At 40.8% G+C, this 27,902-nt stretch overlaps 1 protein-coding gene across 1 annotated transcript; it reads left to right on the plus strand.

The window, feature by feature from the left end:
* Positions 1 to 863: 863 nt before the first annotated feature.
* On the plus strand, positions 864 to 18,528 carry slc6a22.2 (solute carrier family 6 member 22, tandem duplicate 2). The gene is made up of 15 exons (XM_065002486.1): positions 864 to 987; positions 1,852 to 2,097; positions 2,601 to 2,735; positions 3,303 to 3,443; positions 3,673 to 3,757; positions 3,864 to 3,996; positions 4,086 to 4,220; positions 4,324 to 4,427; positions 4,525 to 4,649; positions 4,901 to 5,013; positions 6,053 to 6,193; positions 6,437 to 6,539; positions 8,342 to 8,442; positions 13,923 to 14,093; positions 15,970 to 18,528. The coding sequence occupies exons 2-15, from the start codon at positions 1,860 to 1,862 to the stop codon at positions 16,174 to 16,176; spliced, it is 1,932 nt and encodes a 643-aa protein (XP_064858558.1). The 5' UTR covers positions 864 to 987; positions 1,852 to 1,859; the 3' UTR covers positions 16,177 to 18,528.
* The last annotated feature ends 9,374 nt before the right edge of the window (positions 18,529 to 27,902 follow it).

Consider the following 27,902-nt stretch of genomic DNA (forward strand, 5'->3'; position numbering starts at 1 on the left):
GGGTTTCAGATTTATCAATCACTGTGGGTGGGATTTGCAGGGAAGGGGGATGTTTGTGAGAGGCTTTGTTGACAGGTTAAACAGTTCGAACTAGTAGGGTTTACTGAAACCAGGATGGCCACAATGGCAGTTGAGATTCAACCTGAACAACACCTGCATCAAAATATTTTGAGATATATATTTACTCTATGCAGACCAGGAAATCCAGAGGGGACCAATTTGTCAACGTTTTAGCGCTATCCCAACAAACCAATAGCATTCTCAGGACATTAGCTAACATTCCAATTAGGTTCTAGCTAGAAACATTGTATGAATGTCAGAACAATAGGACAGATGTTGTGTTTTGGGAACCTCTCTTGTAATGTCCCCACATGGTTCTCACAACCTAATGAAATGTTTTGGGAACTTTTAAGAACACAAATATGGTTGTGTTCTGTTAACATTCTTGCCACATCAGAGGAATGTTTTGTGTACCCGAATACAAAGAAATGGTTTAATCATCAGCACAACTGGACACATTGTGTTATTAGAACCTTTGGGGGGGAATGTTTTTACACCTTTCCCACAACTAAAGGAAATGTTTTGTGAACATTCACAGAACCCGTTTTGGTTTGCTGGGTGGGCTTTTTAAATCCATTGTATTCTTCACAAAATGAAAACACTGTAAGAGTACATTTCCTCAGAAATGTGTCACCTGAACATGCAGAGCTGATGTGGTGGGTCAGTAACCCTGTGATCGTAATTATCTCCTTAGGCCCACAACATGCTACACAACAATGTTACCGAGGAACAATATACAAGTGTGTGGGTTGGGGGCCGGCTGCTATCTTATTTCATGACCTCAATAAAAGCACCACCACCTCTCTCAACACATCCATCTAGCTCACTTTATCTCCTGCTCGCTCTCACTTACTAACTCAAGTTGCATTGGAAGATTTGAGAAATCTTCAAACAAACACTTGACGGTTTACTGATCTGCTGCATGAGGTACAGTATGTGCTTTTACTTTGACATTTTGAAATGTGCAGTTTCTCATAAGTCAAACTGTCACCTGTGAGATAAATAGGTTGGCAGTATTAAAGGCTTTATTTTAAAGATGTAATGCCATCATCAGATTAACTAAACATTTTAAGTTGGATGAACTGAACTCTAATAGATGTTTTGCTAAAATATGGAATTGTGGGTTATTTACAGATGGCAGTTATATTTTTTTATTTGGTTGAAACAAGTCGATTAATATTTTACCTAGAGTCCCCCTTGACTCCTTTCCAGTTTCAGTTATGATCCAATGAATGGACAAGTTAGTGGATTCTTTCAAATCTGCTATGACATACTAACTAACTATATAGACCAGTTAAACAGGTAAAACAATCTCACTAATGGTTAGAACAAACCAACTTACTGTTTTGCTAGATCTGGTTTAAAGCATAATTTTTCAGCCTCTGAAATAAATTTTTTAGTTGTAAACTGGCCCCTGACAAGTAAATGGACTGAAATAAAGTCAAAACTATTTGCCGAAAAGGCACACAGGGTAATATGTCAAGTTGCACTATCAGCTAATTAAACGGTGCTAACAAAGCAAACTGAAGTTTACTCAATATTGCTTTTCAAATTCAAGTACATTGAAAGAAAAAAAACATTGGTTTTGCGGAGTATTCCAGCTCAACATTTTCACAATTTTAAGTCCAGCCAACTTGGATATTTAAGCAACATATTTTTATTTACAGTGTAGTAATCATGCTTTAGATATTCACCACAATGTTCAGACATTAAAACAAAAGCCTTATTTTCAACATAATATATTACTTACATTTTCAAAAGTAGTGCTTCAAAACAATAACTTTGGTATAGTATGCAACATGTCAGGACACTGTAATAGACTTTCAAAGGCTGAAATGGAGCGCACATATGAGACAGAGGTGAAGCTGAAGTTGATGAGTTCAGGAGCCAAGACGAACGTGGAACACCCTGAACCCAAGCCCCAGGACAGGGGAAAGTGGGGCAGCAAAACGGAGTTCTTATTGGCAGCAGCTGGACACATTGTCGGTCTGGGAAATGTATGGAGGTTCCCCTACCTGTGCTATAAAAATGGAGGAGGTGAGCATCACACCACATCTTTATGTGGTCATATACATTTTAACACACATATATATAAAAGTGTTTTATTTAGATTTTTTTCAGATAAAGCTAAACTCTTAAATAATTAAACTTATTCCGCTGTAAATTAAAATGTTATTTACTTAAAGGGGCAATCTGGGATTGGTATATACAGTTGAAGTCGGAGTGGTTGAAAAATGAGTTTTAATGACTCCAACCTAAGTGTATGTAAACTTCCGACATCAACTGTATTTTCAACTTTTAATTTAAGATATATATCCATTGATTCTAGAAGAATATAACTTAAGTGCTCATAAGCTTAGTTAAACTGTCTTTACCCCATCAACTCTAACCACAGATGCTTTACTAGCATGTGACTTATGTGGTGATGTGTGATAGAAGGAGTATAAATTTACAATTTCCCTGACTTTGACAGTGGTTCAAAATGCATAGTCAATTTCAGTGTTTCATGCAAATCACTTATTAATCATTGCTCCAAAAAGGGGTTTTCTTTGTCCCCTATATTTTGTTCCTGTTCACCTGCGGTATTCCCCTCTTCTTCCTGGAGACATCATTGGGCCAGTACACTAGTCAGGGTGGAATCACTTGCTGGAGGAAAATCTGTCCACTCTTTGAAGGTAAGTCAAACCTTGTTTTGAAAAATAGATAAAGCAACACCTCACGGCACAACGACTCTCCCCTATTTGACCTAGATAGTTTGAGTGTATGCATTGATATGTAGGCTACGTGTGCCTTTAAAAAAAATGTACGGAGTTCTGTCCTTGTTTATTGATGTTCTGTATTATGTCATGTTTCATGTTTTGTGTGGACCCCAGGAAGAGTAGCTGCTGCTTTTGCAACATCTAATGAGGATCCTAATAAAATACCAAATACTAAGTCTTACGGATGACCTAAATTGTATCTTTACCATTGGTAGCATAGCTCCAGACTATATAAAGCTGTCAATTAACATGTCTATGAAGTAGCCCGTTTATTGATGCCAACGAGAGAGTGTTAATATGGATATACTGGTAATATGAACCTTTTGTCAAGGTTGAGGACATTTACATTTCAATTCAGTCAATTCAGGAAGTCATTATCCTAAATTCAGGAAGTATTTCCTCATTGATAAGACCCCCATATTAGACCCCAAATTCGTTATGTTTTCTATGTTGTCGTTTTATGATGTTGACCTCTCTCAATAGGCCTGGGCTATGGAAGCCAAGTGGTGGTTTTGTACACTGGAGTGTATTACATCATCATTCTGGCTTGGGCGTTCCTATACCTCTTCTCTTCCTTCAGTTTAGAACTCCCATGGGCCAGTTGTAAAAACAGTTGGAACACAGGTATTTTATTTTATATGTAATGCTTGTCAATAATTTATTATGGTTGTTGTCAATCACTAACTAATCATAACATAATTGGCAGCTTTTTAAAGTTAAATACATGGCACAGACAATGTATTGCTGAAAGTTTATAGCTGGAAGTTAATGCACCTCAAATGTACATAAGCCATAGACTATTCTACTCATCCATGTGCTTCAATTGTTTTGTCATTTTTTCTCTCACTATAAGACAACTGCTTTGAGCCTGGCCAGAACAGCACAATTTCTGACCATTCTCATGGGAACACTACATCCTCAGTCATAGAATTTTGGGAGTAAGTGACTTGACAATGCACATGCATTTTTAAAAATTATGTATGAATGCATTTATTTTTTTTAACGTTAGAGTGAATGTTACTAAATAAGCCTTTACACTCCCAGGAGAAGAATATTGGGCTTGTCTGGGGGAATTGAAGAGATTGGGAGTGTTCGCTGGGACCTAGCTCTGTGTCTTCTGCTGTCCTGGATTATCTGTTATTTCTGTGTCTGGAAAGGAGTGAAGTCTACTGGGAAGGTAATGTAGCATCTCACCATGAATAGTGTAAAGTTGTTAGGATGAGCCATAGACTGAGTACATGTAATACTGGTCCGGTCTCCCCTTAGGTGGTCTATTTCACTGCCACCTTCCCCTATGTGATGCTGTTGGTATTGCTAGTTCGTGGACTCACACTGCCAGGGGCCATAGATGGCATCAAGTTCTACCTCTACCCAGACCCAGCCCGCCTCGCTGACCCACAGGTAGGAACACACTTCATTGTGTCCAAAACTGAGATCCATCCCACATAAGCAAATACACTTTCTACTGCAGTTAACAATTATTTTGACATATTAATTGTTTCAGGTATGGATGGATGCTGGAAGCCAGATATTTTACTCCTATGGAGTTTGTACAGGGGTTTTGACATCTTTAGGCAGCTACAACAAGTACAATAACAACTGCTACAGGTACACAGATCTCGATCATGATTCATGACATTGTATTGAGAAGACCTATTTTGTTGTGTGAATTTAAGGCTGACTAATGTAGTCTTTTTAATTTCAGGGACTGTGTGTATCTTTGTCTACTAAACAGTGTGACTAGCTTTGTGGCTGGTTTTGCCATTTTCTCTGTACTGGGCTTCATGGCTTATGAACAGGGCATAGACATCTCAATGGTGGCTGAATCAGGTAGGTAATGCTCCACATGTAACTTCAAACCTTAAATCTCACTATTTACAAAGTGTCTGTAATAAACCTGATCTTTGCGCTAGTTTGACAACCACAGCATTGTTCAACGATGGGTAAATAGTAGACTAAATGGGACTAAAGTATGACATTTAGTACCAAAGTTGTAAATACTGTGTGCCAGTAGACTAAGCGCATGTTCAACCCTTTGAGGGATATCATGTGAACACAATGCTTTAATATACCACTTACAGGTCCTGGCCTGGTGTTCATCGCCTACCCTCGTGCTGTGGCCATGATGCCAGTACCCCAACTTTGGGCCATCTTCTTCTACATCATGATCCTCCTACTGGGGTTAGACAGTCAGGTAGGTTAGAGCGTCCATGAAGGTCTACAAAATGATTTGAGGAAACACTGATTTGTGAGTCACTACATTTCAAAAGCTACTTTGGGCCTTGGGCCACTTTCACTTGGCATGAATCACTGAGGAAGCTAGCTAAGTAGCCCCAAACAATGTATTTAATTCAATGCCCGACTGATGATGCTAACTTGTTGGCTAGCGAGATTCAATGGTCTGCTAGCTAGCTAGCTATCGTTAGCTTGCTAATTCACTTGCTGGCGTCACTATAATGCGCTAGTTAATGACAACATGAACTGTTGCTTGTCGTGGTGTAGTGCAAACTGCAAAAGTAAATTACTTTTAACATTTGTACTGGCTATTGTTGTTTTGTTTGGCTTAGTGACATTGCTAATTTCGTTGTTTTGGCATTTATTAACTATGCAGTTAACCAAGTCCAGGTTCAAATTAACATAAGTCCCTAAGTTCCTGTGAGAAATAGATCAGGAACCACTCCCTTTAGAGAACGTTAAATCATTTTTGTGTGTAATCAGCTATTTTCACATTTTCAGTGACAGTAATAACCAAAATTCCCGAAGTGCCTTTCAGACCTTTATCCCTGTATTTCTGTTCCGCTTTGTGGTATTGAGCTGCAGTGTTTTTGATCAGACTAATGTGGATGTTCTGGTGCTTACTACTGATTCATGCTCAGATCTAGCAAGATGTTTCTTGTTTGATCTGTGCTCTGTTTCAGACTGTTACAACATTAGAAGCTATGTAGGCCTTTTTGAGTTGTGTAGGCTATACGCAGGAAGTTATGGTATGCATTATTATATTAGGTAATTCATAAGGTGATACCTGCTATGATTCTGATGATCTCTGTCAAATGAAATATACCATATGCATGTTTTATCATTGCTCTTTGGGGTCTAGGCCGAGTTACTGTAAAGCACTGATAACTCTTGATGTAAAAATGGGCTTTATGAATACATTTCATTTTTTGAATGATTAATTGTTTCTTAAATTGATAGGCCTACGTCCTCACTAGAACAAACTTTTTTCCCTTCAGTTTGTATATCACGAGGCTGTGGTCACATCGATCTCAGACATGTACCCCTCTTTCTTCCACGTGGGCCATCTGCGGAAAAAACTTCTCCTGCTTGGCATCAGTGTGTGCAGCTTCCTGGTTGGCCTGCTAATGGTCACAGAGGTGAGAGTCGACCATACTGGTCGAACGGGTTTACCACAAAAGATTAGTAATATGATCAGGTAGCTTTTATAGGAAGAAGAATGGGCATTTGAGCCTCTCTGTTCCCACAGACTATCAGATAACTTGCAGTGAAAGTCACATGTGTTGCCTGCTACTCACAGTACTTCACATCCATTTTTCTTATTTAGAAAGATTAATTCATAAACATTCTGCCTACCACCCACCCTCACTTTCTCTCTGTAGGGTGGCCTGTATGTGTTTCAGCTGTTTGATTACTATGCCTGCAGTGGGATGACACTCCTGGTCTTTGCTAGTCTCCAGGCCGTCTGTGTTGGGTGGTGTTATGGTGAGAAGCATCAGGATTAACCACAAATGCACAATAATTTCCAAACAAAACATTTAAAGTCCATAGAAAATAGTTTAATGCCATTTGAGGGAACATACTGAATGTATGAGTCAAAACAGTACATTTCCTCATTGTACCAATAATGTAATGTTGATAAGACTGGGTTGGATTAAGTTACTCTAAACAAGATATGTGACTCACCATCTGGATTCAGTCTTATGTAGCCAAATGTGAAATGGTGTTTTTTACATTGGATAAGAGAGACTCAGAGCTACAAAATGGTATATCATACACTGCATTTGAGGAACAATGGGAAAGTAATTCTGATTTGAAAGTTGATTAAATTGCAAACTTTGAAAATCGCCTTTGAATGTTTGGATATCTAGTGAAGAGCTCTTTGTCTACACCCATTCAGCATCGTTCACACCATCTTAAGCTTTAGCCCCACCCATCTCGTTTCACTCTTGGAGCGTACACTTAATGCTCTGACCAATGATTTGTTTACCTCTGGATAACATGAAAACAGCCTAACCAGCTCTGCTGGCAACAACTTCATTAAGCTTTTGCAGATGTTTACTGACACCGGCCATATTCAACGGGTGTTGTACACACGTCACATTACCTAACAAGCCAGCCAGCTAACAATAGCTAGTTAAACAACAAAAAGTGCCAACAATGTCTAACACGAGGCTCTAACTACAAAAGTAAACAGCTTTGGGAAACTAATAATAAGTTCCACTAGGGAGCCAGCTAGCTAACGTTAGCTAGCTAACTAACAGTACACTTTAGTATAAGACAGCTAGCGCCAGCTAGCTAGCTAAACAATGAACAGCTAGTTAAACAACATTTAAGATCACAAACACATACACATGTCACGTAACATTAGCTAACGAGACAGCCAGCTAACGTTAGCTAGTTAAATAACAATGAACAAAGTGCCAATAATGCCACAGTGCTGGGAGCTAACAAACCAGGTTCAATGTTAGCTAGCTAACGAGAAAAGCAAACTGCTCTGGGGGAAAAAAATTGTCAGCTAGGGAGCCAGGCAGCTAACGCTAGCTAGCTAGCTAACAGTACACTTTAGCATAAAATGAAACCACTTTGTCAAAATTAGAAATGTGTAATATCTGAAAATAAAGCTAGCTCATGCTAGACTATCTTACCTGTATACATCATCATGCATGATGGACATGTCTCCCGGTCAGGAATGCCATACCACGGTTGCCCTTAGTTTGAAAATGTAATCCGGGGACAGGTGTTTTCTCCATCTCTTTAGCTATCATACTCTAATTCGACTGATTTCAAAACGTGTTCCTCCAGAAAGTGGAGAGCAACACTTATGCAGCTCCACTACACAATACATAAAAAATATGTGTTTGACAGGATTACCAACACAGACTGACGAGCTCAAATAGACAGCAGCCTTCAATATGGCAGACCAATTCAAACTCCTTTCTCGGCATGTCCAGCCCACTCATTATCTCAGCCAATCAAGGCTAGGGGTTATCTGTGGCTTAACCAACAAGGCTCATAATTTAACAATTGTATTCATATTTACAGATGGCATACACGTTTGATATTAATGCACATGAAAGTTCACATGTTCGAGAATCCATTTCTGACAAAAAACGCATTTTGGTAAAAAAAAAAAAAAAATGTTTACGTTCAAATGGCTCTCAAGTCAGAACTTGTGACATACGCCTAGTTTCCTGATTTGGGTCACATATGTTTTACAACTGACTAAAACTTCAATCACGAATCATCTGTGAATCACTAAAGTGAATACATTCTATGCCCTCAAGGTGCGGAACGGCTGTATGATAATATTGAGGACATGATTGGCTATCGTCCTTGGCCATTCATGAAGTACTGTTGGATGTACATCACACCTGTCATATGCATAGTAAGTATCTTGCTAGCTGAAACAGTTGTCACCATTTCATTAGTTTACATATGTTATTACAGTATATACAGTGGAAGAGGTGATACACTTTACTATTGTACTGCTCTTTTACCTTAGAAGAAGAAGATATTTTTTTTTGTATATATATATATATATATATATATATGGAGTCTAGCCAGTAGCCTTCTTTCACGAGTTTGTCATGGCTCTGCTTGATGTTGTTCTTGTGCTCTTGCTTCTGGCACATCTCCATGAGCAACTTCTTGTCTTTGACCTTGAATGTTCTGTTCTTGACCTGGAATATAGTTAGGTTGTGGAATGAACACAACATCCATTTCTTCTTCGGTGGGCTGGCTAGTACGAAAGTCTTTGTGTTCCATCTTAAACCTGGAATGTGCATCTGCCAGGTCGAGCGATAATTTGATAACAGACAGAAACTGGTTTTCAGCGTGTGTCCTCTGGTCTCTTTACCATGACACAATCTCCAACTTGCAGTGAGGAATCCTCCTTTACATTGTTTTAGTCATAATACTTATTTAGAGTTTCCAGATATTTCTGCACTTCTACCTGTAGCTTAGTGTCATCAGGTGGCTTATCAGCTGCAAAAAGTGGATGGACTGTATCCAGCGGGACTCTGAAGGTTCTTCCAAATCATGAGTTCGGTGGGTGATTTTCCTGTCACCTTGTGAGGCATTGATCTGTAGCTCAATAGTAGTGTTTAATGCATGAGAGAACTGTTTGCTTTCTTGCATCAGAGTGCCGAAGACCATACTTCAGGACTTTGTTAAACCTTTCCACACCTGCGTTGGCTAGTGGATGGTACAACAGGATATTCTGGTGCATGGCTCCTTTCTTCTCCAAGTAAGATGTAAAGTCAGTTTGTGAATTGGTCACAGTTGCTGTGGTTACATTGCTTCTGGGTAAGACTTCAGGCCATTTGCTGTACAGGTCTGTAACAATGATCAGGTACTTCTGATGCTGCTTGTAGTTCTCCAAAGATGTCCACTTGGATCTTCTCCCAAAGTCTTTTAGGCCACGATGTAGGTTGTAGTGGTGTTTTTTCTGGTATGAGTGATTTCACTTTGTGAAAAGCTGTGTGCCCTGCGCACTAAGCTGGTGATGTCATCGTCCATCTTTGGCCACCATACTTTGCTGTGAAGGAACTGCTTCATCTTTCTTGTTCCTGGGTGTCCTTTATGAGCTTGGGTGAGGACTCTGTGTCAGAGTGATTGGTGTGATCTCCTCTTCCAATGGTAGGTACGATCTCCTCTTCCTCTTGTCTCTTACCATGTAGTATGGACTGAACAGTATGTCTCTTGTTGGACCTTTCCATCCAGCTTTCATGTAGCTTAGCACTTTGTAGTGGATCGATCTGGGTGGAAGTAAGCCAGAACAGATGGTTCTGCTATTGCATGTTTCAGTTCAGCGAAGACTTGGTCTTATGCGGACACCCATTTCCGTTCTGCATCCTGGTGTAGCAACTGCCTTAGGGGTTCCGTTGTTGCGTAGTCCGAAATGAACTTCAAGTAATAGTTTGTCACTCCTAAGAAGGTTTGAAGCTCTTTACCAACTTTGGTGCTGGCATCTTCTTGATTGCCATCACGTTGGACTGGCACAGCTTTGCTCCAGCAGCGCTCACTTTGTAGGCAATGAACTAAGTTATATCTGTGCTGAAGACATATTTCCCTCTGTTCAGCATCATTTTGAGCTTTGCAAGTTGTGTTCTTATCCTTTCCATGGACCGTGATATTGTCAAGGTAGTGTGGAGCCCCCTTCAGGCCGGACAGCACGATGTCCATGATCTTCTGGAAAGCACTTGGAGCGGAAGCCAATCCGAAGGGTAATTGTTTGTATTGGAACACGCCCCCATGCATGATAAATGCGGTGAGGTAACGAGACTCTGGGATGAGCGGAACTTGGAGATATCCACTCCTCAGGTCTACTTTGAAAAACCTTGCGGCTCCGGCAAACTCAGTAAAAATGTTGTCAATCGAAGAAAGTGGGTGTTTTCCCACTATGATCGCCTTGTTGACTTCTCGTAAGTCACAGCATGTGCAAATTTCTCCTGATTTCTTCCTGGCAACTAATGACCCATTCTTACAGTTATGACATTTCACATTTGAGCCATTTCCTCACTGCATCATCTGACCGAGTCTGTTCTATTTTTCCATTTTGAATTACTGCTATGATTTTGTGAGTAATTGATTCTGCACCTCAGCTTTTGTCGCCGGTGCTGCACCCTGCAGGAATTTTACTTCCTCTTTTGTAGATTCCATTGCAGTGGCTATGTCGACAGATCTAGCTAGGGTAATGTCTCCCGCATTAGCAAACGTTCCCTAAACTTGTTGCTTGTATTCTTGTTGATCAACTGATAAACTGCTCTCTAAGCTATTCCCATTCACAAGTTCTTGCTAGCTGCCTGAGCTCTGCTACAGACATTGCCACAGATTCACCCTGTTGCTGTGTTAGTCTAAAACGTAGCACGTTTGGTTGTTAAGTTTGTTTTGGGTAGAAAATGTGCATCTAGCCACGCAATAGCATGCTCAACTTCAACATCACCTGGTAGTGTAGCAAAGATTCATTGTCTCTAAATGAAGAAGAAGAATCGCCAAATGTTGCTCCTTCAGAACTCTGGTAGCTACTGGTAAGTTCCAAAGTATTGTTTTCATATTTTCCATTGTAGAGAATGGTTGCCTGGTGCGGCCAGAAAAGGCTGGATCAGTGCCAAAAATGAGGATGCCGTTAACGGGCTCGGGTTGATCTCCCTCTTGTACCACTGTCGCGTACTGTACTGGCGCTTGTTGTATCACCTCGGCGTTGTCCTCATTTGAAAATGTTCAGTTCGTAAATTCTTCATCACCATATGAGTTTCTCAGGCTAATGATCACAACTTGTGTTATTGCTTAACAAAGTTGAATAAGTATTAGAAAGTTACATGGTTAGTTCCCATAGCTGTCAGCTATCTATTAATGTTTTGGGATGATATGTTGGATAAAGGAATAAAGACAGACACCAATGTCAAGTTCAATAGACTTGTTCATGCATTGTACAAATCCCTACACCTGGAGTCTGGTAGGAGTCCGGCTCTGGTAGGTCTCGAGCAGTCCGGTCATAGAAGCACTTAGCGAGCTGCTTTCTGTGACGCAGTTTGTCCGTAACGCCAACCATGACGCAGGGCTCAAGTAACTTGTTAGCTACAGGGATGGTAGTCTTCAGACGTCTGGACAGAAGGCGTTGTGCTGGGCTGCTGTCCATGTTTTCGGTGAGGTGTGTTCCTCCACTGTAAGATCGCTTTCCATGGGTCGTTGCTGTCACGCAAGACAGCTGCTATCTTGACAGCTGATTCTGCCTTGCCATTTGCTTTTGGGTGTCTTGGAGAGGAGGTCATGTGGTCAAAGCATTCTGAGGCGAAACACTTGTACTGTGCAGTAAATTGTGGGCCATTGTCCGTGATTACCTTGTCAGGCTGACCTTGCCTTGCAAACTGCGCCTTGCAGCTCTTTATGACCGTCTATGCAGACAAGTCAGGGAGCAGTTCAATTTACCAATAGTCAGAGTATTGACCAACAATGAGACGATAGTCCTTTTGTCTGTGTCTGAATAAGTCCATGCTGACGATTTGCCAGGCCCTTGTGGGCAGTTCGTGTGACATCATGGCTTCCTTTTGCTGTTCATGAGCATACTCGTTGCATGTGGTACAACTGCTGACAATGTCTTTCATTTCTGCTTGCATGTTTGGCCAGTATAATGTTTCAAGAGCTTGGCGGTAGCATGTGTCACCTCCAACATGCCTGGAGTGTATTAGAAAGCATCTCTGGACGCAGTGATTTGGGAATAATGACCTTCTGACCTCTGAACAAGATGGCATTTTGCACACTGATCTCATCTCGAAAGGTCCAGTATTCTCTCACTGTGAAAGGTGTCTCCTCTTTCAGGTATGGCCAACCTGCCAGAGCCATAGACTTCAGTGACTGTAGGTGTTCGTCCTTGTCAGTGTGTTGCCTGATCTGGGCTAGGCGGTGATCTGTGACGTTTAAGTAGTCTGCCTGATTGATCTGTTGAACATCTTGTTGTTCCTGCTGTAGCGAACAGATGGCATGCCGCTGATAGGCAGTGCCCCTGCTAGTACATTGTGCTGTTGCCCAGCTCAGTGTGTCGCTGATGTACATCTCTGGTCCTGGCTTGTAAATTACCTTCAGGCTGTATTTTTGCAGAGTCAGGAGCATGCTTTGAAGCCTCTTGGGTGCGTTGAGGAGAGGTTTACTGAATATGGCAATGAGTGGTTTGTGGTCAGTTTCAGCGGTGACCAGCTCTTGACCATATATGTAGTGATGGAATCGCTGGCAGGAGAAGACATTGCTGAGGCACTCTTTCTCAATTTGTGCATAGTTTTGTTCGGTGGGGGTGAGCTCTCTCGAGGCAAACTCAAAGGGCTGGCCTTCCTGACTGCTGATAGGTGTGGTATGAACTTTGCAAGATAGTTTGCAAAGCCGACGAGACACTGTACTCCTTTTGCATCAGACGGGTTTGGCATGTTGAGGATCGCTCTGACCTTGTCTGGGTCCGGCTTCAGGCCTTTTGCCGAGAGAATATGACCATGGAAGTGGACGTCTTTCACCTTGAACTGCAGATTCTTCAGGCAAAGACGAAGCTTAACTGATCGGGCAGCGCGCCATCAGTGCCAGGAGCTTCACATTGTGGTTGCGTTCTGCTTCTTCGCCTGTGTCACCACAGCCTACGACCAGGACATCATCGGTGATAGGTTCAATGCCCTTGAGCCCAGCCAGTAACTCGTGCTGCTTGCGTTGGTATACCTCAGGCGCCACTGAGACAACAAACGGGAGCTTGAGCCAGCGTTTCCGACCCCAGGGGGTTCAGAAGGTAGTCATGAAGCTGCTTTCTTCATCCAGCATGCATTAAAGGAATGCATCTCGGGCATTCACCAAGGTGAAAATCCTGGCCTTGGAAAGCTTGTAGAGGACATTCTCTAGTGTCGGCATGATGTAGTGGGATTGTTTCAGTGCTTGGTTCAGATGCTTTGGGTCGATGCAGACCCTCAGCTTTTTTCACTACGACCATATTGCTGATCCAGTCACTTGGTTCAGTCACAGAGATCATGTGGCCATCGGCCTCATACTTGTCCAGCTGGGCCTTCATAGCCACATTCATTGCAATGGGCACATTGCGAGGAGCAGACTTCGATCCCCAGGCTTTTCTAGAAGCTGAACCTCTAGCTTTAAGAGTTTTTTTTAGAACCACAGGTTTTTTCTCACAGTAAGATTGCTCTGAATTAGAACATCTGCTAAATGATTAAAGTAAAAATGTAGAATTTCTATAACCTGTTTAAACAAATGCTTATTGACGAATTTTCTCCATCTCACTCGGGTTGGCCCATGTTTTTCCAAGTCCTGAATACACTTTCTGCTTAAACAATATCCTTTGTACTGTATGTCCTCGGCCACTTCTGTCTCTTTTTATAGGGTACGCTTGTCTTCTCCCTGGTCAAGTATACCCCCCTCAAGTTCAACAACACTTATGAGTACCCCTGGTGGGGCTACGCCATTGGTGGATTCTTCACTCTCTCCTCGACGTTACTGGTACCTTTCTGGATGCTGTACAAGATGAGTGTCACCGCTGGTTCACTGCGGCAGGTACAGAGAAACGCTAAGTTTTAAATGTGATTAAGTGGTCCACATAAGTGGTTTCATTTTCTATCATCTTTACTGTAGCTGAAAAAAACTGACGACAATGGCATATTCTGATTCCATGAAATGATTCCTTCAAATGTCCTACAAGAGGAAAATCTTAGCATAGCTAACACATTTTATAACTTTATTTGTATGGCATTTTAACAATACAGATAAATGTGTTTCACATCACAAAAGTAATAACAAAGAAACAAAGACCGGAGGAACAAGAACGGAAGATGGCTAATTAAAATCATACACTAAAAGCATCATTATAAAAGTGTCTTCTGCAGGGTTTTTAAAAGATGCAAAACATACACAGCATAAAAACAAACAATAGTAACAGTCAGACATACAGTGCATTCAGAAAGTATTCAGACCCCTTCACTTTTTCCACATTGTTACTTTACAGCCATATTCTAAAATTGGTTTAAAAAAAGTTTCTGATCAATCTACACACAGCACCACATAATGACAAAGCAAAAACACCTTTTTAGAAAAGTTGACTAATTTGCAACAACACCCATGACAATTTATCCTCCAAAACACTAGTTTATCTGACATTATCAATTACTTATTAAAACTGTTTGGTTCGAGCCCTGAATGCTGATTGGCTGAAAGTTGTGGTATCAGACAGTATACCACGGGTATGAAAAAACAATTATTTTTACTGCTTTAATTACATTGGTAACCAGTTTATAATAGCAATAAGGCACCACGGGTGTTTGTGGTATATTGCCAAGATACCACGGCTAAGAGCTCTTAGGCACGACAACGCCATATTAATGCCCATGATTTTGGAATAAGATGTTTGACGAGCAGGTGTCTACATACTCTTGGTCATGTAATGTAGCTCTCCTCAGTAGAATCAAAACAGACTGAGGGGAAAATCCTACTGCTTACTTGAAAGTACTGCTGGCCAGAGTAATCCACTACAAAACAAATCGATACTCTCACAATCCCTGGATATGGAAAATGACAAAAACTAATGAAAGGATTTCGATGAAATACAAAAGACAATATCAATACTCGTTACACTAGCAACAAACTATTTAGCTAGCTTCAAGCCTAGTGTTTTTAATGATTTAACTAGGCAAATCAGTTCAAAACAAATTCTTATTTACAATGACGGCCTACCCTGGACGATGGTGAGCCAATTGTGCACCGCCCTATGGGACTCCCAATCACGGCCGGATATACTACAGCCTAGATTCAAACCAGGGACTGTAGTGACGCCTCTTGCATTGAGATGCAGTGCCTTAGACCGCTGCGCCACTCGTGGGCCCAAATTTGCAATGTGATCTCCTCATAATGAACCGTGTTGAGTGTCCTGACAAAGGCAAACTATTCTAGCTATGCCAGGCAAAATTGGTCATCATTAAATTTGGATGAATCCAAATGAATGTAAATAGAAAACAGCTTGAACACATATGCAGCTACTTTGCTAGTGATATTCTGACTGCAGAGATTGTAACTGTGTTAGCCATAGCTAGTTGGCAAGTGATAAGAACGTTGCCAGCGAGCATAACAATGGAACGAACTGGGTCGCATCCATAAATATAGAACTATTCGAACAGACGACTGGATCGCGTCTCTAGCAAACACAAGATAAGAACGTATGTATGTGGTATAAGCGGGATAAACACCTCCATTCTGTACGTTACCTTGGAAAAATGTACTGTGCCTCATCCCGCTGCGTAGGCCATTATTTCCAAAGTACTGTACAGAACGTTGCCGTTTAACATTTACTTATTTCAGCCCAGCACCAGTATTCTGAAATGTAGGATATGCATATCCCCACTCTTTTTCTTCATATTATGATTGCCTTCCCTCCTAACAGAGAATGAAAGTGTTAACCAGTCCAGCAGAGGATCTACCCAAACCCATGTCACAGAAGGAGGCCCTCAACCCCTCAGAAGTGTTTCAGATGTTCACAGAACTTTGCACATTACGGACACCAAACCAAACCCCTACAGTCGCCAGCTCCCAGCTGAGTGCAGCACCAGCACAGACAGTGCCCATAAACACCTTGAACTTGGAAACTTAAAATAACCCATGGTGTATTGGGAAACATTTGTCTCTTTGCACATGAACTCTGACCCCGGAGACAGGGGTCCGATGGTCCTACTATTTTCCCTTCTGTTTCTCATGTATATGAAATAATATAAGAAAAATTAAAGACAACAAACACTGCCACAAATGGGTGTGAAATTCTCTGAAAGTACACACACATGCAAGAGCACTGCCCTTCTGAAACGGCACACAGACTAAATCTAACTTTGTCACATGTACTGAATACAACTAGTGTAGACCTTACCGCAAATGCTTACTTACAAGCCCTTAACCAACAGTGCAGTTCAAGAAGAGTAAAGAAAAATATTTACCAAAGAAACTAAAGTAAAAAAATAAACAAACATTAACAATAAAATAACAAAAATAAGGCTATATACAGGGGGTACCGTTAACTGAGTCAATGTGCGGAGGTACAGGTTAGTCTAAGTAATTTGTACATGTAGGTAGGGGTGAAGTGACTATGCATAGATAAAACAGCGAGTAGCAGCAGTGTAAAAAACAAATGGATGGGGGGTGTCAATGTAAATAATCCGGTGGCCATTTGGTTAATTGTTCAGCAGTCTTATATGGCTTGGGGGTAGAAGCTGCTAAGGAGCCTTTTGGTCCTAGACTTGGCGCTCCGGTACCGCTTGCCGTGTGGTAGCAGAGAAGAAAAGTCTATGACTTGGGTGTCTGGAGTCTTTGACAATTGTTTGGTCTTTCCTCAGACACCGCCTAGTATATACAGTTGAAGTCGGAGGTTTACATACACCTTAGCCAACTACATTTAAACTCAGTTTTTCACAATTACTGTCATTTAATCCTAGTAAAATGTCCCTGTCTTTTAAGATTGTGAAATGCCAGAGTAAAAGAGAGAATGATTTAGCTTTTACTTATTTTGTCACGTTCCCATTGGGTCAGACGTTTACATACACTCAATTAGCATTTGTTAGAATTGCCTTTAAATTGTTTAACTTGGGTCAAACGTTTTGGGTAGCCTTCCACAAGCTTCCACTATAAGTTGGGTGAATTTTGGCCCATTCCTCCTGACAGAGCTGGTTAGGGTTAGTCATTTTTGTAGGCCTCCTTGCTCACACACGCTTTTTCAGTTCTGCCCACAAATTTTCTATAGGATTGAGGTCAGGGCTTTGTGATGGCCACCCCAATCCCTTGACTTTGTTGTCCTTAAGCCATTTTGTCACAACTTTGAACGTTTTTAATTTAATTTAACCTTTATTCAACCAGGCAAGTCAGTTAAGAACAAATTCTTATTTTCAATGACAGTGGGTTAACTGCCTGTTCAGGGGCAGAACGACAGTTTTGTACCTTGTCAGCTCGGGGATTTGAACTTGCAACCTTCCGGTTCCTAGTCCAACGCTCTAACCACTAGGCTACCCTGCCGGCCCATTTGGAAGACACATTTGCAACCAAGCTTTAACCTCATGACTGATGTCTTGAGATGTTGTTTCAATATATCCACATAATTTTCCGCCCTCATGATGCCATCTATTTTGTGATGTGGACCAGTCCCGCCTACAGCAACATGATGCTGCCACCCCCATGCTTCACAGTTGGGATGGTTTTCTTCGGCTTGCAAGCCTCTCCCTTTTCCCTCCAAACATAACGATGTTCATTATGGCCAAACAGTTCTGTTTTTGTTTCATCAGACCAGATGACATTTCTCTAAAAGTCAGATCTTTGTCCCCATGTGCAGTTGCAAACCGAAGTCTGGCTTTTTTATGGCGGTTTTGGAGCAGTGGCTTCCTCCTTGCTGAGTGGCTTTTCAGGTTATGTTGATATAGGACTTGTTTTACTGTGGATGTTACGATACAGGTATCCTGTGTCTATTTATTTTCTCTCCTTCTCCACTCACAGGGCTAATCATCATTCCCCAATCAGTCGCTAATTAGAAGACACCTGCTCCTTTTCTCTTACCCTATCACATCCTTTCCCTTGGTTTAAAAACCCTATCAGTTGTTTTCTTTGGATCTTGATCTCTCTGGCTATATCGCTCTCTTTTGTTTTTTGTTCATACATGTCACATTTGTCTGGAATCCTGTGAGTATTGTATTGTTATGGTGATTGACTGTCTGTTTGATGGTGGGAAAAGGGGGTATCAAGACAAGTTGCCCATGGGCATACACTACCCATAGGAATATTTTGTCTAAATACCCTAGTTAGAAATGGGTGGACCACCTGCTGTATTTTTGATTAGTTCGCTGTATTGAAGTAGGCTAGTCTTGTTTAGGAGTGTTTTTGGTATTTGTTTCTTTCCTTGGGTCCAGCTCAGCTCCTTTTCCTGCCCCCTTTACCGTGTGTGTTTTAAAAATAAACCATGAGTGTTTGACGGTAATTTTAGTTGTCTGTGGTTTTTGTTCTCACTTACTTTTTCACTGTAATAATTTGCATGAGTTATCAAATCAAATTTATTTGTCACATGCAGATGGTAATGCGAGTGTAGCGAAATGCTTGTGCTTCTAGTTCCGACAATGCAGTAATAACCAACAAGTAATCTAACAATTCCAAAACTACTACCTTATACACACAAGTGTAAAGGGATAAAGAATATGTACATAAAGATATATGAATGAGTGATGGTACAGAGCGGCATAGGCAAGATGCAGTAGATGGTATCGAGTACAGTATATGAGATGAGTATGTAAACAAAGTTGCATTGTGGCTAGTGATGTATTTTACATCAATTCCCATCAATTGCCATTATTAAAGTGGCTGGAGTTGAGTCAGTGTGTTGGCAGCAGCCACTCAATGTTAGTGGTGGCTGTTTAACAGTCTGATGGCCTTGAGATAGAAGCTGTTTTTCAGTCTCTCTGTCCCAGCTTTGATGCACCTGTACTGACCTTGCCTTCTGGATGATAGCGGGGTGAACAGGCAGTGGCTCGGGTGGTTGTCCTTGATGATCTTTTTGGCCTTCCTGTGACATCGGGTGGTGTAGGTGTCCTGGAGGGCAGGTAGTTTGCCCCCGGTGATGCGTTGTGCAGACCTCACTACCCTCTGGAGAGCCTTACGGTTATGGGCGGAGCAGTTGCCGTACCAGGCGGTGATACAGCCCGGCAGGATGCTCTCGATTGTGCATCTGTAAAAGTTTGTGAGTGCTTTTGGTGACAAGCCGAATTTCTTCAGCCTCCTGAGGTTGAGGCGCTGCTGCGCCTTCTTCACAATGCTGTCTGTGTGGGTGGACCAATTCAGTTTGTCTGTGATGTGTACGCCGAGGAACTTAAAACTTACTACCCTACTGGTGTTACGCGTCTCGATACCCCCCCCAGTGGCTATAGATACTTTTGTACATGTTTCCTCCAGCATCTTCACAAGGTCCTTTTGCTTTTCTTCTGGGATTGATTTGCACTTTTGTACCAAGTGTGTTTTTTATTTATTTTTATTTCACCTTTATTTAACCAGGTAGGCAAGTTGAGAACAAGTTCTCATTTACAATTGCGACCTGGCCAAGATAAAGCAAAGCAGTTCGACACATACAACGACACAGAGTTACACATGGAGTAAAACAAACATACAGTCAATAATACAGTATAAACAAGTATATATACAATGTGAGCAAATTAGGTGAGAAGGGAGGTAAAGGCAAAAAAGGCCATGGTGGCAAAGTAAATACAATATAGCAAGTAAAACACTGGAATGGTAGTTTTGCAATGGAAGAATGTGCAAAGTAGAAATAAAAATAATGGGGTGCAAAGGAGCTAAATAAATAAATAAAATACAGTTGGGAAAGAGGTAGTTTGGGCTAAATTATAGGTGGGCTATGTACAGGTGCAGTAATCTGTAAGATGCTCTGACAGTTGGTGCTTAAAGCTAGTGAGGGAGATAAGTGTTTCCAGTTTCAGAGATTTTTGTAGTTCGTTCCAGTCATTGGCAGCAGAGAACTGGAAGGAGAGGCGGCCAAAGAAAGAATTTGTTTTGGGGGTGACTAGAGAGATATACCTGCTGGAGCGTGTGCTACAGGTGGGAGATGCTATGGTGACCAGCGAGTTGAGATAAGGGGGGACTATACATGTTCATCTCTAGGAGACCGAATGGTCTCCTTCCTGAGCGGTATGATGGCTGCGTGGTCGGAAAGTGTTGCGTACTATTGTTTGTACAGATGAACGTGGTACCTTCAGGCGTTTGGAAATTGCTCCCAAGGATGAACCAGACTTGTGGAGGTCTACAATTGTTTTCTGATGTCTTGGCTGATTTCTTAGGATTTTATTCCATGATATCAAGCAAAGAGGCACGGAGTTTGAAGGTAGGCCTTGAAATACGTACACAGGTACACCTCCAAAAGGCTAATTGACATAATTTGAGTCAATCAGAAGCCTCTAAAGCCATTACATTTTCTGAAATTTTCCAAGCTGTTTAAAGGCACCGTCAACTTAGTGTATGTACAACTTCTGACCCACTTGAATTGTGTTACAGTGAAATAATCTGTCTGTAAACATTTGTTGGAAAAATGATGTGTCCTGCACAAACTAAATGTCCTAACCAATTTGCCGAAACTATAGTTTGTTAACAAAAAAAATTGGAGTGGTTGAAAAACAAGTTAATGATTCCAACCTAAGTGAATGCAGACTTCTGACTTAAACTGTATACACACACAAAGCAACAGCGCATTTACTGAGTTACAGTTCATATGTATGGATTTCACATTACTGGGAATACAGAATGCATCTGTTGGTTACAAATACCTAAGGATTTGTGGTTGTGATGCTGATTTGATGTACTGCCAAATTCTCTAAAACAATGTTGCAGGCTGCTTTTTGGTAGAGAAATGAACATGAAGTTCTCTGGCAACAGCTCAGGTGGACATTCCTCTAGTTAGCATGCCAATTGCACACACATGCAACTTAAGACTTCTGGCATTGATTTGTGTTACAAAACTGCATATTTTAGAGTCCCCTTTTATGGTGCACCTGTGCAACGATCATGCCATTAAAATCAGCTTCTTGATATGCCACACCTGTCAGGTGGATGGATGATCTTGGCAAAGGAGAAATGCTCACTCTCACTAACAGGGATGTAAACAAATCTCTGCTTCTTAATGTCATTGAAGGCCAAAACAGTCTTTTAAACTTGTTTAATAAAACCACTTCTTGTGACTTGCGACCTTTTCCTGTCCAATGACGTCTACACATTTTCAGGTTGTACATCTACTCACGTTGGTTGAGCACCTTCTACACTTTTCCAAATGTAGATTTGTTTTTGCAGTTAGCTCCCAACGATAGCTCAAGGGATAAGTAGGGAATAAAATATGTGCACAACATTATAGAAGTTTTTTGTGCGTATGGAACATTTCAGCTCATGAAACCAACACTTTACATGTTACATTTTACATTTGTATGCATTTGTATATTTGAGTGATCCTTAAAAGATCCTGTCTTATTGCAGTTTGTAGTCATTTTCTATAAGCTACAGATTTGACAAAGGGCGAGTGCCACTGGCTTAGTTAATCATTTTTGAAGTTCAGCACCACTGTCTGTTCAGGAGAAAAAAACACCACCCTCTCTATGGCCATGGATTCAAAACCAGTACAAGGAGTAATCAGGTTTCCTTGATTATCCTTCTCACAAAGTATACATTGTTCTGTGTGGGAATCCAAATATACATTAATCACAAGTGTGTTCATCCTATCCTGCTAAGATTATCAGACTGATCTTGTCATCTACCTTAGCATTTTTGTCTATTCTAGGCTAAGGCACTGAGTAGTACAGCCCTATTAGATATGGACACCTCAACCACCAGAGAGCAGTGCTTATGTTGTTCCATAGGGATATGTCACATAGTGGGTAAGAATTCTCTTCAACATTTGCTGACTGCAGTTATGGGCCATTGCTTGTATTAATTTATTTAACTTAAGGATATGTCAGAGATGGTGTCTAAGCTACATGGTAATATATGTCTCCCTGACTGCCACTAAAGTTTAGGCATTTCACCTGTTCAGTCCAGTAAAAATATCTCCCTCTGCCGGCCAAACCTACACACAGCACAGGCTCATGTCACTACAGACCGGTATGAAGCTGCTGTACTGTAGCCTGACTTGCTGTCTCAGAGCACACTGATTTCTGTCGAGACTCTCAGTACTATATCTGACATGGAACACTGCTACCTGCTGGTCAACTTAAATCCTTACCACTTGTGTCCTGATGTTTTGTCACTAGCGCCCTTTTTCTAACCCAGTCAGATGAATTGATGCATACCATGTTTGTGTTTCTGCGTGCAGTTTGATGTAAGTTGAAGGTAGTTTCTGGAGACAAAGTCTACAGGAACAGCTAGCATGCTGACTTCTACATTACCCTTCAGGTAGTATTATTTTTCTTATGAATAATTTGTGAGGGATTTGAGGAAGAATTTATGAATAGCATATAAAGCCTTTAGTTGGTTTAAAGTGTGCCCAACAATGATTGGACACTTATTTTCAGATATAATTGTTGGTTATGTTGAGGGAAGCTGGTCCCACTTTACAATAACTGCCATTAAAAACAAACATGGTAGCTAAATAGACAGGTAGTGTTATGTGTCAATTCCTGTATACATGGGTTATACCAGTATATCAATAGTGAGTATTTGCAAAAGCCTTGCAAACAAGGCTTAGATTTGCAACGAGAATTAGATTTGTAAATTCTATGTAACAATGTACTACACTATGTAACCACCATTTTTAAATACGGTATTCAGGAAAATGATTGTTGTGGGGCTGGGAAGGTTAACATTTGAGTAGAACATATGTTCATCACAGGAGTTAGGTGGCACCTCAATTGGAGATGACGGGTTCGTGGTAATGGCTGGAGCGGAATTGTATCAAACGCATGGTTTCCATGGTTTCCGGGTGTTTGATGCCATTCCAACACATGGTTTCCATGGTTTCCATGTGCTTGATGCCAATCCATTAACTCTGCTTCAGCCATAGACGTTCCTCCCTCAGCAGCCTCCACTGATCATGCATTGGTATTTTATTAGGATCCCCATAAGCTGTTGCGAAAGCAGCAGCTACTCTTCCTGGGGTCCACACAATATAGAACATGAATAGACAAGAACAGAACTACATATATTTATAAATGGCACACTGCAGCCCTCATCCTCCACATACAACACCCGTTTTCCCCAAAGCACACATCCCTGGGTCGCTTGTCATTTCAGGTCGCTGCAGCTAGCGACTGCAACAAACACTCAAACTGGACAATTTTCTCATTCAATCATGGACACTCTTACTGACAGTTGTGGCTGCTTTGCATAATGTATTGGTGGCTCTACATTGCCCTTTGTGCTGTTCTGTGCCCAGTAATGTTTGTACCCTGTTCTGTGCCCAGTAATGTTTGTACCCTGTTCTGTGCCCAGTAATGTTTGTACCCTGTTCTGTGCCGTTACCATGTTGTGTTGCTGCCATGCGATGTCTTAGGTCTCTCTTTATGTAGTGTCTCTTGTCGTGGTGTGTTTTGTCCTATATTTTTAATCCCTGTCCCCGCAGGAGGCCTTTTGGTAGGCCGTCATTGTAAGTAAGAAAAAACTACAAAACGAGCCTGCAGAACTTGCTTTTTGGAGTGTGGTGTCAAAAGCAGAGAATCTATGGACACCTCTCTCCATTTTTACAACCATTGAATCTGTTTTGACCATGACAGTTTACAATCTAAGGTAAGACCATGTAATTTAGTCTCCTTAACTTGTTCAACAGCCACACCATTCATTATCGGGTTCAGTTGAGGTCTAGAGTTTAGGGAATGATTTGTACCAAATACAATGCTCATAGTTTGAATGTTCAGGCCACCCATTCCAAAACTGCATTAATATTGAATGAGAATTCATATAGGATAATGTAGAACTTTCAAAAACATAACGTTTCTTGCTACAACCAACTCAGTGTTAAAGTGCGAGGCAAAGCTTGCCCAAACCAGCTCCGCAAACAACTGTTCACGTATGTTGAATGATAACAGCCTTTTCAAATTCGGCCACAATATCCACACCCTAACTGTGTGAAGCGTGAGTGTAAGTGGTCTGGTTAAGGTCTTTAACCTGATCCCCCACAGTGACAGGCAAATCTCCTCCCTCAGATACATCCTGGGTGGTGAGATTAGAAGTTAATGGAATAAGTGGTTAGAGTACAGACTGTACTCTTCTGGTGAGTGAGGGAAACAACCAAAAGATCAGCAGAATCACTCACTGTGCCGATTTGATCCTCTTATTTTAGTGCCCCCTGCTGGAGGGGCACTGCCCTTTTGCTTTCTACTACTGTACTGTCTCTACTGTGCTACAGTACAATTACAAACACTGATCATTTATCATGAATATTTCTTACCAAATAGGCATTATTCACCAATAACGGCTCCTTTAGGCAGTTGTATATCGCTGCATTAATCTGAAAATATCTGGCAAAGATTTGACAATATTTTAGGGATGCCGGGCCTGTAGTCTTAGAGTGCACAAAACACATGACAGTACTCAAAATAATTTTGCTATGGCTGTCTTTGTAAGTGTATATTATATTCTTGTGGATCCTCTTTTTATACAGTATTTACATAACGGGTGGGTCTAATCCTGATTGGTTAAAACCGCATTCCATATCTATTGCCGGCTAAATCTATGACGTTAAAATACCTATTTTCTCTGTTCCATTCGACTGCGCAAACCACTGTCTCAAGTTTTAAACACAGCCAAGCAATTTATATCTCTAATATAAATAACATCTAGACATTATCTCACATCCTTTAGACTTTCCAGCTTCAGTTTGAAGTTAGTGTTGTTGGCTAGCTCATCTAAACAAGTGTCCTGACGAGTGAGTACATTTTCTATGCCAGGTAAAAATCGCTCCTCATTAGCTCATTGTTATGGATGTGTCCAAATAAAATGTCACTAGAAAGCAACTTAAACAAATGAAGCTACTTTGCTGTTATTCTGGCTTCCAGGGCATTATCACTTTTATACAGCGGGTTACCAACATCTTCAAAAAATGATGGAGATTTTCATTAAGTTATTTTGATTAATTTATTCATACTATTTCATCCTTCTACAAAATATATAATCGACACAAATGTAGGGTTTCTAGCCAAGCCGGCTAGTCATTCGTATCAGTTTAGTTGTCAGACACGACCCAGTCGTTCAGTCTTTCTGTTCTGTATCTATCGACATGACCCAGTCGTTCATTCTAATTGTTCCATTGCCATACTTACTAACAACGTTCTTATCTCTTGCTTGCTAGCAAGCCAACTATGGCTAACTTACAGCCAAGTCAAGAAGTGCAGCCCGGTGTTTGGCGGCTATATTGGCATGGTTTGCCGGCCCTCGACTTCATCGGCCTAAATACATCCATGCCAATATATCCACCAAACGCCGGCTTCTCGGGCATTATCACTTAAATCACAACCATGTTTTGAGTTTTCCATGTCATCCCATCCTCCTTTCGTGCTTGCTTTATGCCAATACAAAATATGCATCTTTAGCAGCCTGGTGCGCCTACACTTTGGAGAATCAGAGCGTCCCCTTCTACCTCCTGAGTTGGTGAGCAAGTGCATCTCCAGATTTTGTGATAAACCCCATGCAAATATTTGCATTAATTCAATATTGTGGAAATTGTTATTGTATTGCCCTGGACTATGTAGCATAAATGAGGTCTTAAAATACAATCATACATTGAGTAGGCTTTTACAGAATTGGGTTGTAATATTCCCACTGAAATCTTTCCTCCTCAGGTTCTGACCCTTCTATCTGCTACTGGCTAATTGCCAAACAGTAGTGTACCTCAGCATAGATTGCAGTGTGCGTAGACTTTTTCATAATTTGCTGAATATTTGTTTTGATTTCCAGCACTTGCATAAAACAAAAACAATATAAATACACGTGTATACAAAAACAAAAACAAACACACTGTGCTTTGTATCAGGGGAAGGAGCCGGTTCAGCGAACAGAACACCACTTTTTGAGTAACAGAATACTGGAATGAAACAAACAAAATAGGGGTTCTGTTTAAAATGGAAGGATTGGAATATAAATTTAGTTCCAACCCCTGCTTTTCATGTATCCTGGGGAAGGCCTCAGGGCCCAAAGGTTTCCTGCTAAGGAGTTTTTCTGCAAATAATAGTGAGTTTTAAAATGCAGAATAGGCACACTTAAGTCAGGTCACTAAGAATCTAGGAATTTCCCTTTCCAAAGCATACACTTGCACAATAGATTACATCCATAGCCTTGTCATCTTTGTACTGTCACCATAAAGATTATATAAACCAGTAGCACTAATTTGGTTGGTCAATATGTATGTTACCCAGTACATTACCTGTGCATTGGGTAACATTTCATACAGTCTTGAGTGGGAATATCCTTTCCAGCCAGGGCGACACAGCCTAGATATAGTTCAAAAACCATTGCGTTCTGAGATTGACCTAGTAACAGATACATTTGTTCCTGTTTACTCAAGTCAGTTCCTGTCACAATTCACACCTAGCACCCATGAACTGTGATAAGTATGCGTGTCAAGGAATTAGTCAGACTATTTGCAATTACCAGACCTGTGAGGTTATACACGCAGCTAGAACCCTCCCATGATCTCTGCTTCCCCTCTCCCTTGTCTTTTCATCTGCCTTAGTGACGAAACACCACAAAGCTGGAATCTCAATCCCATTTGGAGCTCAAGTCAAACACCTTAATAGTGCCAATGCTCCAAATACTTAAATCTCCCTCACCGTTAAACCGGATGAAGTTGGGTGCATTGCATTCAATAACTTTTAAAGAAGTCAAACATCTATTTCACCATTGAAATGACAATACCCATTTCAGAACATGTAAATGGCATCCTTTATATGCCATTGAAGTACCCTATACTGTATATAGAAGTATAACCAATGTTTAGTTTTGCGTGGCACAATTGCATATTTCGCATATACAGTTGCATAGCGCATGCAGTATTTTTGCATCCTGTGCAAATGTTGTTTGTTACGATGACCAGAGTAAGGTGACCGGGTGAATAAGACTACACCTGCAACATTACTTATTGCTTACACTAGAAAATAAAAAGGTCTGAGCAGAAATGAAGTGTTTGCAAACGTAAAATGAACCTTTAAACGACAATGGTAATATCTGTGTTAGAGGTAATTCAATATTGATATTTAGTCCATGCACAAAGCAAGAAGTAATTGGGAACAATGCTTACCCAAACATGTCTCCTTAGCCATGCCGCAAGTAGATAGTCTACTTTTTGCATATGCACCTATTTCAGTTTTTAAACATTAATATATCCTTAGCCAATCATTAAATCTGCGTGCGGCCATATTCAAGGAAGGCCTGAAACTCTTATGGTTTTAGAAGATTTGCACTTTAATGTGTGAATGTTAAGTCCCTAACAACATTATTGACTAACATTAGTAATTACAAGATTTGTACTTGAATGTTTACAGCCATTCTATATTAGCAGATTTGCACTTGAATGTGTGAAAGTGTTTATAAGCAGCCAGTCACTAACAACATTACTGACTAGCAAATGAGCCATATTGGAAGCTTGTTCCATTAGCTTGTTTACATAGAAAGACCAGAAGGTTTTCGATAATGGCCAAAGACAACCTTCACTTATTATGGTGTTCAAGATAATAAAGCAAAGTTATCTTAATGTTGGCATACAACCACCCATTTGTTGACACAGATTTAGTTACTCAGAGAATAAATTGTTTCATTGTTTTGGAAAGCTAGCTTCCTGCATGAGAATATAGTAGCTAACTGGCTAGTAGGCTATTG

Source organism: Oncorhynchus nerka, linkage group LG2, assembly GCF_034236695.1.
Source record: "Oncorhynchus nerka isolate Pitt River linkage group LG2, Oner_Uvic_2.0, whole genome shotgun sequence".
Classification (NCBI taxonomy): Eukaryota; Metazoa; Chordata; class Actinopteri; order Salmoniformes; family Salmonidae; genus Oncorhynchus; species Oncorhynchus nerka.

Bases quoted from the DNA above. Each gene is read 5' to 3' on its own strand.
- slc6a22.2 (XM_065002486.1), top strand. From the start codon at position 1,860: ATGTCAGGACACTGTAATAGACTTTCAAAGGCTGAAATGGAGCGCACA. The intron at 4,221-4,323 runs GTAGGAACACAC...TAATTGTTTCAG, and splicing joins CCCGCCTCGCTGACCCACAG to GTATGGATGGATGCTGGAAG. The intron at 8,443-13,922 runs GTAAGTATCTTG...CTCTTTTTATAG, and splicing joins TCACACCTGTCATATGCATA to GGTACGCTTGTCTTCTCCCT.